This window comes from Theileria equi, chromosome 3 (genome assembly GCF_000342415.1).
Source record: "Theileria equi strain WA chromosome 3, complete sequence".
Taxonomy (NCBI): domain Eukaryota; phylum Apicomplexa; class Aconoidasida; order Piroplasmida; family Theileriidae; genus Theileria; species Theileria equi.
This window is the reverse complement of record NC_021367.1, coordinates 1,612,901-1,627,392: the sequence shown is the minus strand read 5'-3', so window position 1 is coordinate 1,627,392 and position 14,492 is coordinate 1,612,901. Positions and strand designations below refer to the sequence as shown.

The 14,492-nt window shown below is 33.9% G+C and overlaps 7 protein-coding genes across 7 annotated transcripts, besides 4 other annotated features; 3 read left to right on the top strand and 4 right to left on the bottom strand.

Annotated features, from left to right (window-relative positions):
- Positions 1-17: 17 nt before the first annotated feature.
- On the bottom strand, positions 18-3,302 carry BEWA_008130 (RecF/RecN/SMC N terminal domain-containing protein; the record flags this gene model as incomplete). Its single annotated transcript, XM_004831012.1, has 1 exon — positions 18-3,302. One exon carries the CDS (start codon positions 3,300-3,302, stop codon positions 18-20), a length of 3,285 nt encoding a protein of 1,094 aa, XP_004831069.1.
- Positions 1,569-1,589: a sequence feature (AT_rich).
- Positions 3,303-3,487: 185 nt separating the features above from the next.
- On the bottom strand, positions 3,488-4,979 carry BEWA_008120 (hypothetical protein; the record flags this gene model as incomplete). The annotated part of the gene is made up of 7 exons (XM_004831011.1): positions 4,718-4,979; positions 4,545-4,676; positions 4,209-4,509; positions 4,039-4,174; positions 3,870-4,006; positions 3,702-3,835; positions 3,488-3,670 (listed from the first exon to the last, which is right to left on the bottom strand). Exons 1-7 carry the CDS (start codon positions 4,784-4,786, stop codon positions 3,488-3,490), a joined length of 1,092 nt encoding a protein of 363 aa, XP_004831068.1. The 5' UTR covers positions 4,787-4,979.
- Positions 4,980-5,000: a sequence feature (AT_rich).
- Positions 5,001-5,101: 101 nt separating this feature from the next.
- BEWA_008110 (hypothetical protein) lies at positions 5,102-6,401 on the top strand (the record flags this gene model as incomplete). Its single annotated transcript, XM_004831010.1, has 6 exons — positions 5,102-5,210; positions 5,269-5,322; positions 5,358-5,476; positions 5,513-5,612; positions 5,650-5,821; positions 5,858-6,401. 6 exons carry the CDS (start codon positions 5,102-5,104, stop codon positions 6,159-6,161), a joined length of 858 nt encoding a protein of 285 aa, XP_004831067.1. The 3' UTR covers positions 6,162-6,401.
- On the bottom strand, positions 6,384-8,008 carry BEWA_008100 (hypothetical protein; the record flags this gene model as incomplete). The annotated part of the gene is made up of 4 exons (XM_004831009.1): positions 6,384-7,426; positions 7,459-7,510; positions 7,545-7,775; positions 7,811-8,008. 4 exons carry the CDS (start codon positions 8,006-8,008, stop codon positions 6,384-6,386), a joined length of 1,524 nt encoding a protein of 507 aa, XP_004831066.1.
- A 445-nt stretch (positions 8,009-8,453) lies between these two features.
- Positions 8,454-10,359, top strand: BEWA_008090 (hypothetical protein; the record flags this gene model as incomplete). The annotated part of the gene is made up of 6 exons (XM_004831008.1): positions 8,454-9,011; positions 9,045-9,242; positions 9,278-9,557; positions 9,597-9,978; positions 10,013-10,132; positions 10,167-10,359. The coding sequence occupies 6 exons, from the start codon at positions 8,454-8,456 to the stop codon at positions 10,357-10,359; spliced, it is 1,731 nt and encodes a 576-aa protein (XP_004831065.1).
- A 146-nt stretch (positions 10,360-10,505) lies between these two features.
- Positions 10,506-10,533: a sequence feature (AT_rich).
- A 5-nt stretch (positions 10,534-10,538) lies between these two features.
- Positions 10,539-12,808, top strand: BEWA_008080 (ATPase, AAA family domain-containing protein; the record flags this gene model as incomplete). Its single annotated transcript, XM_004831007.1, has 6 exons — positions 10,539-10,913; positions 10,952-11,058; positions 11,095-12,145; positions 12,181-12,351; positions 12,387-12,512; positions 12,548-12,808. The coding sequence occupies 6 exons, from the start codon at positions 10,539-10,541 to the stop codon at positions 12,806-12,808; spliced, it is 2,091 nt and encodes a 696-aa protein (XP_004831064.1).
- Positions 11,892-11,913: a sequence feature (AT_rich).
- Positions 12,807-13,820, bottom strand: BEWA_008070 (60S ribosomal protein L6, putative). The gene is made up of 2 exons (XM_004831006.1): positions 13,676-13,820; positions 12,807-13,469 (listed from the first exon to the last, which is right to left on the bottom strand). Exon 2 carries the CDS (start codon positions 13,453-13,455, stop codon positions 12,817-12,819), a length of 639 nt encoding a protein of 212 aa, XP_004831063.1. The 5' UTR covers positions 13,456-13,469; positions 13,676-13,820; the 3' UTR covers positions 12,807-12,816.
- Positions 13,821-14,492: the final 672 nt, after the last annotated feature.

Here is a 14,492-nt window from a genome sequence, read left to right as displayed (position 1 = left end):
CCAAATATTATTAGAAATCAATACCATAAAACAGTCAAATCTGAGCCAATACCAGAGCCATTTAATGGAAAATGTAATGTTGCTTTACGCAAGTCGATCCCGGGGATGAGTTGAGGAGTTAAGATGAAATATTGCGGACTACCAAGTTTTGCTTTCTTTGAATCATATGAAACTTCTTCACGAAAATCTATGGCATCATCCAGTAAGAGTGTCATCAACTTCCTTTCATAATGAGAATCTAGGCCTTGATTGATTTCGTCTATCACAAAAAAAGCATTCTTGGTGATATATTGTACAGCCAAAATGTAAACCATAGTGGTAACACCACGCTCACCACCGGATTGATAAGATGTTGTTAATGGTAGAAGATCCTTTTCTCTTGAAAATTTTACTAGTATCCTGATCTTTGATTCCTTAATGTTATCTAAGTCAATATCTAATCTAACTTGACCAGCAGAACCATCACCAATATATTCCATATATCTACCAAACTTTGTATCAATTTCTTTTACAAGTGATTTTATTTCAGTAGACCAATCTGAAAACTTTGCATTCCTTTCCATGTTTGTAGCCTCAATTGATTGTTTTATATCCTTCAGATCTTGTATAAGCTTCATCTTTAACATTTCACCTTCGTTTATTTTTTTAATAATCTGAGATTGTTCACAATCATCACTCTCCAACTGTTTTACTTGGTTTTCAGCCCTAATCAACTCCTTTTCCAATTCTCCTTCATTTAGATGGTTAATTTTTGTAGCAAATTCTTTAATAATTTCTGCTGTACTTTTCCTTTGGCTACCATCTACTGGATTCGATAACTTGCTACTCTTAATAGAGTTCTCCAATTCTCTAATGCTATCGTTATAAAATGAGATTCTTTCTTCTTGTTCCTTTTGAGTATTTTGCAAAGTTTCTAACTTTGTTTTAAGAAGCTTAAGGGCATCTGTAGATGTGTTTAGTGCATCTTGAATTTGCTTAAGCTCAATTTCACTATTGAGATATAATTTATATGTGCGATTGGCTTCATATAGGTTGTTTCTAATATCAGATGATTTTTCTAACCACTTCATAATAATATCAGTCTTTATTGATATGGCTTTATTAATAAATTCAATTTGCTTCATTTTTGTTTCTTTTAACTCCGTACGCCAGTTCCTATCCTTCTGTGATTCTGATGTGGGAAAGAGAGATTTTAACGATTTTTCTACCGAAATTTGCTGTCTTGTTAAGGCATATAGCTTACGACTTATGTGTTTATTTGCATTGTTTTGTTCGTTTAATTGTTTATTTAGTGAATATAATTGATCAGTTATACGGTTCAATTCTATTTGTATTTTTTCAACATCTTCACGATCATTCCCACAATTTTGATAATTGGAATAATCAATGAGAATTTTTGGTTGGTTTATTGTAGTTTCCGTATCTGTATATAGATCATCATTACCTTGAATCAGTTTGTAAATATGTTTCTTGTTACCTATATAATATTTTAGTGTATTTATAGGTCTACCCAATTGATAACTAATTTCTTCAATCATAATCTTATAAAATCTAGTATAGAAGCCCTCATTTTTATTATTAATATTTAACTTACGACCATCTACGATAAAACTTTCATTTATTTGAGCAACACTAGATAATACTTGCTTAGTAATAGAGCTGGAATCTATTATTTCATGCAAAAATGCAACAACACCAAATTCCTTCATTTTTGGTGTAACATTACACAATATATGTTCCACTTCTGGTATAGTGATCATTGGCAATCTAAAATCTTTTAATAATGAAATGTTTGCGTTATAATCAGTGTTATCTAGAATAAAGCATTCTAGATATTTTCCTAAACTTTCCTCTACAATACAACAATTTAATTTTCCATTGACCTTTAGATCATTAATTACGATGTTTTGTGGTGTAATATTATGTTTCTGGCAGTGCTTTATATAAAGATTAAAATGTTCCCGCTTAGTATATGGCAATCTTTTTAATAAGGAATCAAGCTGTGTCTCACTAAAACTTTTCGTTTGTTTTGAATTAAATTTTTGCAATCTATAACGTAAGGATTCCTCCGTTATTTTACATTCAGCTATTTTATCTACAAGCTCGTTTGTACTTACCATAGTCGAACGGATTGAAGCAATTTCTTTGTTCAAAAACTCTAATTTTTCCTTTAGTTTATCAACATTGTCTTCAGAGATTTTTCTTCGCGATACCTCACTTTTGAAATCTGATAGTAATTTCTTTAAATTTGTGATGGATTGAAAGTATATCTTATCAATTACATTATTATTCGGTTCCTCAAAAACTTTATGTGGTTCTCCATTAACAGTTACAGTTGAATTCAGATCATTCAATTCTGTAGCTGATCTCATCCTGTCCTTGGCATGTTCTAGAAGATTATTAGCCTCTTTCTTAGTTTTATCAAATTTACGCTGTAACATTTTCAGTTCTCCCTCATCCCTTGAAATGTATCCATTGTAATCGGCTATATTTTTCTTTGTTGTAGCAAGACCTTTGTTTAAATTGGACACTTTGATTTTGTGAAGCCTCAGCTTGGTTATACTACTGTATAGTTGTGCTTCTCTAAGTTTTATCATACTATCATTTATTGCATTAAGCTCCGAGAGTTTTATGTTACAAGAGTTCAATTCCTGTTCAATTAGTTGGCTCTTTGAAGTTCTACTCTTTAATTGATTCGTCAAATCTATTAGCAAATCTAAGTCTGTATATAGTTGAGGATCTACAGCTTTGAGCGTAGAACGAAATAGCTCGTGTTGGTTCATGGCTGCAAATTTTCCTACATTGGCTTGAGCTAGAAATGTCAACAAATTATTAACTTGAATGTTTAGTTTCATATGTAGTGATTTTATATAATCCAATGTTACAGGTTTGTCATCTATAAACCATTCATTCTTTACGTTTGTATTGTGTTTTACGGTCGTACCTTCTGATTTGTTGCCAGATTCTGAGGATTTGTTCTTAGAAATGCTTTCTGATAGAGAGATTCTTCTTTTTATATGTATGATTCCATTCGCACTAGCGTTGTCCACTATACCTATCTTTAGAACAGCTTTTGTTGAACCTCTCTTAACGAATGATCTAATATTATCTCCTCTAGACAAAATGCTCACATCAAAGCCCAGTGACAATGCTATAGCACAAACTATTGCGCTCTTACCAGATCCGTTTGCAGCAGCAATAATATTTACACCAGGTTGAGCATTTAATATGACTGGACCCGTATATGCCATCCAATTTTCCATGGAGATGTATTTGATCGCTCCATCGCGTAATGAGACCATTTGATTGTAAAATAGGTGACATTAAACCCAAAAAATTAAATTAAAACATTATTTTAGCACAAAATTTTGCAGTATAAAGGAATGGAATAAGAAATGGTAAAATGTGTATCATTAAGCACAACAACACATAGAATCTAGAATATAAGCAGGTATACTCTGTGATGAGGTTATTAAATCCACAAATTTTAATTTTGCGATTGTTTTTTCTTTTGGTCTGAAAGAAGAAATGGAATATCTTCACACTTACCCTTTAGAATCTCCGTTATGTCTAATATGTTGGATACTGCAGAAACCGGTTTCTCATTTCCATTTACTAGTAAGTGTGTTTTATTTTTATCATCAACGGAGACTTCCATATTAATTAAACCCTAAAAAGGCATCATGATAAAACTTACAAACCTTGTTCGATTCATCATTTTTTAGTGCATGTTTCATTATAGTGTTTTCATTTTCGGACTGTGGTTTGGTGGTTTTGATGTTTACTAGAGTTCCCTTTATACCCATGTTTTTGCAAAACCATGCTTCGCTTATCGCTAAATTATCAGTAACAATGAATTTTAAACAAACCGTTCATCCATGTATGAGCAGAAAGTTGTGTCCCAGAACACAAAACTTCTTCAGCACCTCTATATCTAAATGAAAAACAACCTTGCGCATCCTCTACGGGTTTTGTAGGAAGCTCGACATCCACAAGATAGAAGGTCCTATAAATACATTTTAAATGATATTAACCTACAATTGTGGTTGTTTATTGTGATAAAGCATGAATGAATTTCCCGTCAATTTAGCCATTAGAGGTTCTTCACTTTTATGAATAACATTGTCTACACGTGACGAATAGTACAAAGGTCCAATCTTCAACAAATTACAATCTGATGAAAGAATATTTATAGGGCCAAAATATACCTCTTATTAATACATTGTTCTTGTTCGGTGATAAGTGTATGTTTTCCAACTTTTTTTTTGCTTCGAGAGCTTGTTCATCCAATAAATCAGCTTGTTTATACAACAACGCTGCTCTGGCTAAATTTGCTTCCAGTTGTGCATTGAGTTTAAATTTATCCAAATTTTTTGCTCCGTTTGTTTTTTTCTTGGCTTTATCGAGTTCTATTTCAATTCCTTCAGAATATGACCTTAGTGTGTTAGCTGCTCTACGTTTTTGTATCGCCCTTAATTTCAAATCATTAACCCTTTCCGATTGAGATGACTATGAAAATTCATTTATGAACAATAAAAACACACTTCGTATTCTGCTACTAGATCTTGTTCGTCTACCCATGAAGGAGTAGCATTATTTTCCTCGACGAATGGTTTGTTTGAATAATCCGGTTCTTGAGATTGCAAAAAACGCAGCAATGAATCGAAAGGTTTCCCCTATAGATTAGCGTCAATGAAGAGTTGTATGTTATACAAACATTTGTTAAAGAGATGTTTATATACAAAATAATGGGCAAAATCGAATAAACAAGGAATGACAAATCCATAATAATTTATATTCTGAAATATCGTAAAAGATATGAAATGTGTATTCAAAATTCTATGAACTCGTCAAAATGATGTCGTAGTTAAAATCAGATAAACGGGTAGTTTATCTCATAAAGGAAACAAAACAGCTGTACATTATATGAAGTACTAATAATTAGAAAATTGTTAAAGATCATGTGTTAATGAATAGCCAATTAATAAAATATTAATATACACCTGTCTCCCCATGTGTATATCTCATCGACCCAAAAATAGTTTTATAGTAATTCTATTTTCCTCCATAACTTCAACACTATAGTTTTTATCTTTGAGTGATGAAAATCTTTGATCATACTTTTCTATTTTACGTTGTATTATATTGCCTTCCTAATTTTATTTGTTACACGCATTGCTTAAATACGATACAAAATACAAACAAACTAGGTTTGTATCCTTGATATATGCTATGAAATTATAACTTGTAATTAATGGATATATTTAGACCATACTCTAGCAATAATCAAAGACAAAGACCCACTAGAAGAGGCAGAAATATGTATGTTCACCACTCAAAATTTAACTAGCTTATAGCTGAAGCGTACAATATTCATAGTTTTGAGGATGAAATAAAAAACAAGGAACTTTTAGATACAGGATCCAAAAATGATATAGTTTTTAGTCATAAATTAAGTGGCTGTGATACTCTTAGGGTACGGTTTATTTTATTTCACATAATATGTTTTTAGGACGATATAATTGAGGTAGCAGTTGATCCAATAGATATTTTAAAGACTCAAGAATTCATTTGTGGCGTAACACCGAACGAACTTCGATTATATTTCAAAGGTACTAATTTAAAGGCAAAATAGATAGCTTTATTTAGATCGCAATAATAAATCTTCCAACACTTTGAAAAAGGGCAAACTATTTTCCAGGTTTTCACTAAATGCTATCGTAACACCCCTTGAAACAATAAAATCGTCAAGAGAGTGCTTTCGTCTCTTTTATAAGAGTGAACCCCTCGTATTTTGTGGCAAAGATGCAAAAGCAAGAGAGTAAGTCACTTCCTCCTTTAATATGCGAATACTCAGTTTGTGGATGACATCTATCTTAAAGGCAAAATTTTGTCATTATGCACATACCAATCTGAACCCTGCACATAAGCCTGAGACAGGAACACTACCACAATCATTACCTAAATTTTCTACTAAAGCTGAAAGATTAAAGAGCAGGCTCCTTGATAAGATAAATGATGATGTTGAACTACCTTTACATGACAACAAGATAACCAACGTAGATATAAAAAATATACTCACAGGAGAACCTCAAATTTTCTTGAACGGAGACGAAGTAATACAAAATGACACTAAAACTAAGACCGGACAAACCTCATAGGTATGCATCCAATTCCTGTGAGGCCCTTCACAATGATCTTGTTGAATGCTATAAAACTTCTAAGTGTTTTAAAGAAATGAAAAGGAGCTTTGAAGATTGTCTGAAAAACCTTAGAGAAGATGAAGTAGGAAGAGAATGTATAGAATTAACTCGTGCATACACACAATGCCGTAGAAATTTATTGAATGGCAAATACAGAACTACCGGAAATCCGTATTCTTGCTAAGTTTTAAGTTTTTTCTTTGGTTTTTGATTGTAAGATAACCCGAATGCTTCTAATCTATCTCTGTTGACATTGTATTTTGTCATCCTACGATCTATTCTACTGAATTTACTTTTTTTAACTGCATTCTCCCTAGTCTTTTTATGCCACCTTTCTGTCACCCCTGGAACATCATAAGCAATTAATTTATGCAGCGGCATAATAGAATTTAATTCTTTATCAGTCTTTTCTAAAACAGTTCTTATATCACAATTGATCGGGTCAACTTTGCGATACTTGAATCTTACAGGCATATCGCCTACTATATCTTCATAATCAAACCTGTAACAATCTGCTGTTTCTGAATCATCATCTGGTGGAGCACAAATTAAAGGAACTTTCTTTGGAGTCATATCTTTATGTTCATGATTTGCTATATCCAAGCAACTGTTACAAAGTGTGTAGTTTTCGCAAATTTTGCAGTCGAAATGCATATGTCCTACCTGAATTCCCTTGTTGCAATGGTCACACAACCACCAAAGTTCTGGATCCTCCTCAGAACCATAGTCATCTTTCTCATCACGATCATATCCTATTCCCAAAATTCTCTTCATATCTCTTTCGTGTTGTTCAGGATTAAAAGGTGCATCTAAATCTATAATATTTTCATCTAGTTTTACACCAGCCATATCTCCTATATCTTGCAATCGCCTTAGTTTGTCGATGTTTTTTAGTCTCTTAATCTCTTCGTCCTTTTGAATTTTTGCCTCCAGACGTCTTTGTTTTCGTTCCAAACGTTTGTCACGTCTTCTTGTGTCCACTTTTCTAAGTGAGTCCTCAATGTTACGTGGATATGTGATAATCTTTGATCCGTCCTCTTCTTCGAACCTATAGTTATACTTGTGTTCAAATTCCTCAGCCTTTTCCAAATATTCTTCATCCACCATATCAAGTTGTTTAGATGAATCCAAATACGTAAAATTATCAATACGATCTTCTCTCCATCGTTGGTTCAATATGTAATCCTTAAGAAACTCTTCGTTTTCATCAAGTTTCTCAGATGCTAAAAAATCATCAATAATTCAAGAAACTTACACCAAAATTTTGATATCAAATCATGTTCTCGAATATTTAATTGTCTTTCTTTCTGTTACAATTTTAAAAATGTGCTATAAACTAACGGAAGCTGGTAGAGGTTGGATTTCTGGTATATTTGCATCATTACTTTTAACAAAAAAATCGTCATCCGAGTCTAGATCTTTTGAAGCGGCCAAAAATTCCTTTTTAAGCATTTCCTGTTCATCATTGTACGAGGTTTGTTTTTCAAAGCTCGATTCATCCTTCTGAAGAAAGTCTGATCCTTCAGCTATAAGAGTTTCGCGCAACATATCGCCATAAGTATAGGGTTTTTCCTATAAATTATGCTCATACAAATCATCTACTTTACTTTTTTGTTGGAATCATTATCTTCCGCAGCATCAAAATCAGAGTCATTAAAGAAGACATGTTCATTATTGTATATATCTGGATCTTTGTTTTTAATTTTTAAGAGGGTCTTAAAGATGTTGTCTTCAACTTTTTCCGTTAACAATACAGCACTGTCATCCTCTGAATAATCACTTGAATCGATTTCTGCAATATCCATTGCGTAATATTGATATAAAATACCATCGGTTAAAACTGGCGAGGAATCTTTTGTTTTATCAAGAGAATCCTGACCTAAAAAGATGATTGTATGGTATAAATTTGAAATCCTAACCTGTTTTATTTAAACCCTTGGGATTCGCCATTTCATAGGCCAAAGAGATGAAAGGGAAGATATGTAATAATGAAAGAAGTTAAAACATGAATATCAATTATACTGCATTTTAAAACAAATATGGTCTATAATTATAGTAAAAATATATGCAATAACATAAGAAATAAGTCTATTGTGATCGTCTGTAGTGTATAGCACAAAGGATTCAAATCAAGATTTTTAAGGGCTATAATAATCTATTTTGTCGAAAATACATGAAATTTTGTTTGTGTTCCAAATCCTTGAGAATATGCTTCTTCAAGGATTTAATAGTTGAGATTTTTCAAATAGTATGAATACAAAATCATTCATACCGAAATTTGATGGCCTAAAGTTACTTAATACTGTTTTAACATCTAGATTCTCAATATGTAACAATGTATATTGGATTAAATCGTCAAAGTTTTGTACGCACTTGAGGTATCGTACATCCTATTTTGAACAAAATGACCATAAAGCGTTTTCCACCAACTATAGGCCAATCAATATGGCCAAATACAATATCCCGAGTTCTATAATAACTAATGATGATGGAGAAGTTATTGATTTGAACGTGAAACAATTATGTAAGGAATCACATCAAAATCTTCTTCTCTATGCATATAATAACTTTGATATTGTAACTGTGACTAGGATTACAAATTTGGTGTTAGCTCTTTATCAAACTGTTTCTGGAAGAAAATCTGAAGCTGTGCGTAGGATTTATCTAAATAGATTTCTAAAATGTATAAAGAAACATAAACCAGAATCAGACCATGAACAGCTTGCTAAATGGTTTATTAGATGTATCGATATCCTAACATGTAATGATTTTTATTCTATGTTGCGGGTTCGATATATTTTAAGCTATGTAAGTTTAATGGTTTATTAGACATGAATATAGGATAATTCATTTGAAACATTCAAGACATCCTTTGGGATGGAAGACTTTGAAAAATTCTCAACAGTCCAAAACTCCAAAGAACCGCATAATAAAATCATAAGTGAAAGTATGATGACTAGCTCTAGCAGACGTAGATATATTGCAATGCAATATTTGAAAATTAACAGATTTAAATTCCTAAAAGAGCAGAATATAACGGTATGTGAAATGGGCAGATAAAATTATTCTTACAGAAAGCCGTTTGTGAAGCAAATATAGATTGGGATTATGAAAATATAGAAAATATAGAAATAGATGAAAGTAGATATGCATTTTTATATAATCTACCATTTGTAGAGTTGGGGGATCTCAAAAAATCAATATTTTCTGTTGTATCCCGTTTCGGAGTGATTAAAAATGTAGAAATAATGAGTGATCGCCTACCACCATTAAGTGTTCTGGTAAAAAAAGATTCTCTGAAAAACAAAATACCTCCTCCAAAGGACAAATATTCGCCGCTTTATGCGATAATAGGTAAGATTGAAACCTAATCCATATTTTGCGTATTATCAGAATTCGAAAATAAAGAAGGACGAGATGCCTTATGCTACGAAGATATTCGTGTCTTTGGATTTTTATGTTGCGGAAGACTAGTATATCCGGAAAAGGCTGAGAGGAAACATAGCCTTCTGATAGCTCTATATCCACCTTTTAAACGAGAGACAGGTTATATTATAGCTAACTATATCAAAATTGTTATAGATGCTTTAAGATTCATCGCAAACAGTCTAGTTGATAAAATAGACGATAGTATAGAACAAAATTCTGAACTACCATGTTTGTTTAATTTTTTCGTCAATATTCCCGTAGTTTCTACCCAGTGTACAATAAAATCACATTTTGGAAAAAGGAATCTGGACAACCCATTTGTAATTACAGCGAGTTCACAAATAACGTTTGTTGTATATACGACCATATCAAATTTTTAGCGATGATTCCAAGGCTCAAATATTGGTAGGTGTTTCAACTTTTTTGCAGCAATTACAGGATAATTATGTCGATTGTTCAATGTTGGATACTATAAAAAAGAAGAGGAATTCAACGAGGGAGTAAGATACATTCAAAATCTTTATTCGTGTGTAGAATGGATCCTCAATGGATTGTACTTCGATTTGGGAAATTTCAGGACGCCTATTTTGCTAGAAAGAAACTAATTGATAAACTTTCTAACAAGCCTAAAAGTTTCGTCTCTTTTGATACTAAACGTTCGATATTCAGTGACGGTATGCCAATATTGAAATACCTAATGTTGCGTCAGATCGGTATATTGATTTAGAACTGGGTCAATATAATCAACGTTCTAATTTGAGTGCGACAGTGAGTAATATCGCGCGTGGAAGTGATAATTAAGAGAGCGAATTGTCTTTTGTCGTGCTAATAGTAATAATTTGATGGGCCATCCACCATTTATCCAGCTAATTCTAATATAAATATTGAATTTATTATATTTGTAAGATGGCACAGAATCCTACCATTTTTTCCGGGGTTCTTAAGTCTAATGTGCCTGTGTATGGAACTATCTCTACAATTAGGTCACTTGATAGAAGATTTACACATTCCAGCACTAGAATCTACCGCCTTAGAAGAACTATAGAAGATGGTATACAGAATAAAAGGTTAAGTGAACTTAATCTACGCGAAGCCAACGCATATGACCCACGCCTGGTAATTAGAGCCGTCGAATCGTGCTATTCGAACACAATACCAAAGGATGAGGGTATTTTAAAGGAATATCTAAAGGCGTTGGTTTTTACCAACTCTCTGGATAGCAGATCTCTCAAGTCGTTGGTTGATACAAACAGTGACACTCTCTCAGGAGAAATCTTCAACGTACGTCACTCTTAATATACGCACATTGACTCGTTTAGGATAATCGTGGAAACTTTCCCGAGAATAAAGAAATGTATCTCAAAACTGATGATAAGAATCCTATTCATGTTGTTGTTAACTCCCCTAATGGTAATACCAATGGCTTGTAAGTCTCAAACAGGTGTTCACAGATGACTTATAGTTTGAAATTCTCAAGGAGACTTTTATCGATTGGAACGATCGCATTGTGCTTTGGGACGTTTTACTTGATGCTAAACCAAAACCTCCAAAGGGGCATAAAATATTCATTTAAAATAGTTTCTCCAGAAGACTTAGATACGACTTTTGACGATGTGAAAGTTAGAAATTCATATATATCGACATTAATAATTCAGGGGTGTGATGAAGTCCGTGAGGAGTTAGATGAAATTATTGAATATTTGCGTAACCCCAAAAAATTTGAAAAGCTTGGAGCTAAATTGCCCAAAGGAATATTATTAGCAGGAAGTCCTGGTACAGGAAAAACCCTGTTAGCTAGAGCAGTAGCTGGTGAGGCCGGCGTACCATTTATCCATTCATCCGGTTCCGAATTCGAAGAAATGTTTGTAGGCGTTGGTGCGCGCAGAATAAGAGAACTATTCAAAACTGCACGCTCAATTTCACCATGTATAGTCTTCATTGATGAATTGGATGCTGTCGGTTCAAAGAGATCGTCCACTGATCATAGTAGTGTTAGGATGACTCTCAACCAATTATTGGTCGAATTAGATGGTTTTGCAAAGTATGATGGAGTTGTTGTACTTTGTGCTACAAACTTTCCGGAAAGTTTAGATCCTGCACTGATAAGACCTGGAAGATTGGACAAAACAATTCACATACCCCTTCCAGATTATACAGGTCGTTATGAAATCCTCAAGTTGTACAGTAAAAAGATATTATTATCACCGGAAGTAGATTTAAAAACTATTGCAAAGAGGACAGTTGGAATGACCGGAGCTGATATTTTTAATATTTTAAATATGGCTGCTCTGAAATGTTCTATACAAGGACTAGCTTCTGTTACAACATCGGCTATAGAAGAGGCATTTGATAGGGTTGTGGTTGGGCTCAAAGGGAAACCACTCGTTAATGATCGTGAACGCACAGCTACTGCATATCATGAAGGGGGACACACACTTGTTAGTCTTCATACCCAAGGCACAACAAAGGTCCACAAGGCTACTATATTACCAAGGGGACGAACTTTGGGGGTGGTTTGTTCATAATTCACAATATTTAATACCATTAGACCTGGAAAATACCTGAAGAAAAATATGATACACGCATGGTGGAACTAAAATCTGAATTGGATGTATTAATGGGTGGAATGGCCGCGGAAGAAGCGATTTATGGGAAGGAAAACATTACTACAGGGTGTCAAAGTGACTTGGAAAGAGCAACAGAAATTGCGAGAACAATGGTACGTTCATTTCTATCGTCAATATTACCTTTCAGGTAATGAAATTTGGAGTTGGTTTGAAGAACGTGAGCGGGCCTATGTATATTGACACCAAAAGATATCCGGAGCTTAGTGAAGAGCTTAGGAAGAAAATAGATTCTGCAGTTCAAACCCTACTAGATGTAAATTTACAAGTATAAGTTACAATATCATATAGGAAGCATACGAAAGAGCATCATCGGTAATCAGGAATAATATCGGACAATTACATAACTTATCAAAGGCACTCGTACGGTACGAGACACTTACCTTGGAAGAAATCAACAAGGCCGTGGACGGGAATATAGAAGAAATCGCAGTACAGCGCAAGCTAATACAAGAATCAAAAAACACAAGCTCCAGACTTAAAGACACAATAAATGTAGCGGGAGATTTCTTACCGGAACCACAACATTCTTTCAAATCACATAAAATGTAAACTATAACTTAAAACTTCAACAAGTGAGGATGCATGTTGTTGCGAAGAGTGAAGAGACTTTTCAAGTATTGGCACAAGATCTCAGATTTTTTAAGGAATGGTACCAAGACGCCATCTACCTTGTCTTGGCTTTCTACTATCTTGCTCTTATCCTCAGCAGATTTTGCAGTAGATGAAGCCTCCTCAACAAACATGGAATCCTTTCCTTTGCTGCGCTTCTTACGTTCCTTAAACTCTGCAATTTTTGTGGCGCTAGTCTTTCCAAATGACTTATCAGTCAATGGAGCAACAACAGCTTCAACTGCGGCCTTGCACTTTGCACCGTCAACACCCTCCAATGCGTAGACATTGGTGGAGGTAGCAATGACATAACGTGGGTTAACACGTCTCAATGGTACACCATTGAATGAGAATGGTCCGGTTACAACCAATAGACCACTTTCCAAAACCTTCAAAAGCACAACACGCTTTCCTTTGTAGCTACCACTCAACAAGATCAATACAGCGCCAGGTTGCAAGCTCTTGCGTACCTTTGGAACACTAGCAAATTTGCGGCCAACTATCTTTGATCTACCATATTTGGTTTCAACTGTCTTCTTTCTGTTAAGCTTGACCTTTGGTCTTACAGTCTTTCCGATGCGAACCATTGTTACAATTATGTCTACACAACTATATATATTTGAAATGTAAGGTATTAGCAAAGATGAGAATAAATGAACGGAAGGACAAGAGAATACAAAGTACAAAAAACAACACCAGCCCAAGACACGAGGAAATTTCGGACAGATAAAGGTGTTATGACAGCGTAAAGTAAAGTAATAATATGATATTTGCAACCCTAAGAAAACAGGACAGATTTATCCTCACCTTTCGAGATTTTAGAATGAAACAGTAAAGGTATTTAACTGATAAGATATTTCCAAACCGATATCTATACTATTGCACTATTAAAATTAGCAAGAATGTGGTGTTTGTTGGTTAAAAATTGACCGTAAAACTAATATATTAAAGTAAAGAAAGGGCCTATCTTGCGCTCGACACAAAACGGTGTCGCCCCACCGACCTTTCAAGACATAAAAATCATAGATACCAAACAAACTACAGACTTAACACCTTAACATGGTAAATCTGTAACGATGACACTGTATCAAAGGAACTATGTTTTATAGTGATAACTTTTGCTAATGCGCTCCTGAGAGGTGACAGATACACATTCTAACCGCAAGGATAAATGATCATAAAATCACATAAACTGCTCTTTTTAAATGTAAGCAAAGTCTCCGAACCGGCAAGAGAATATAAGGGCAAAATAGCTAACCAAAAGGAAGACAATAAAGTGATCGTAACATCAAGTTCTATAATACCTCATTCGACACATGACTCCTATATAGCCATTTTATCAAATGCCTACAATTCTGTGATATAGATCCCGCATTTTCTATCACTTGTATGATAGGTCATATAATCGGCATTAAAAACCATTCTTAAGCGATCATGTGCCAAATTAGTGTAAACATGATTCTCCTAATGAATAATATTAGGAAGATACCGAAAACTAGAATATTTCTCCCCTTTATTTTTGTGAGGCAGTTTGCCATGTAACTGCAGAGTCCGAATGTGTGTTTTGGCGTTCCACAACGTATTTTATTCTCAATAATTTGGTTGAAGTTTTAAAATACTAAGA

What these genes read in the sequence shown, in the direction of transcription:
- BEWA_008070 (XM_004831006.1), bottom strand. Translation starts at nt 13,455, where the DNA reads ATGGTTCGCATCGGAAAGACTGTAAGACCAAAGGTCAAGCTTAACAGA.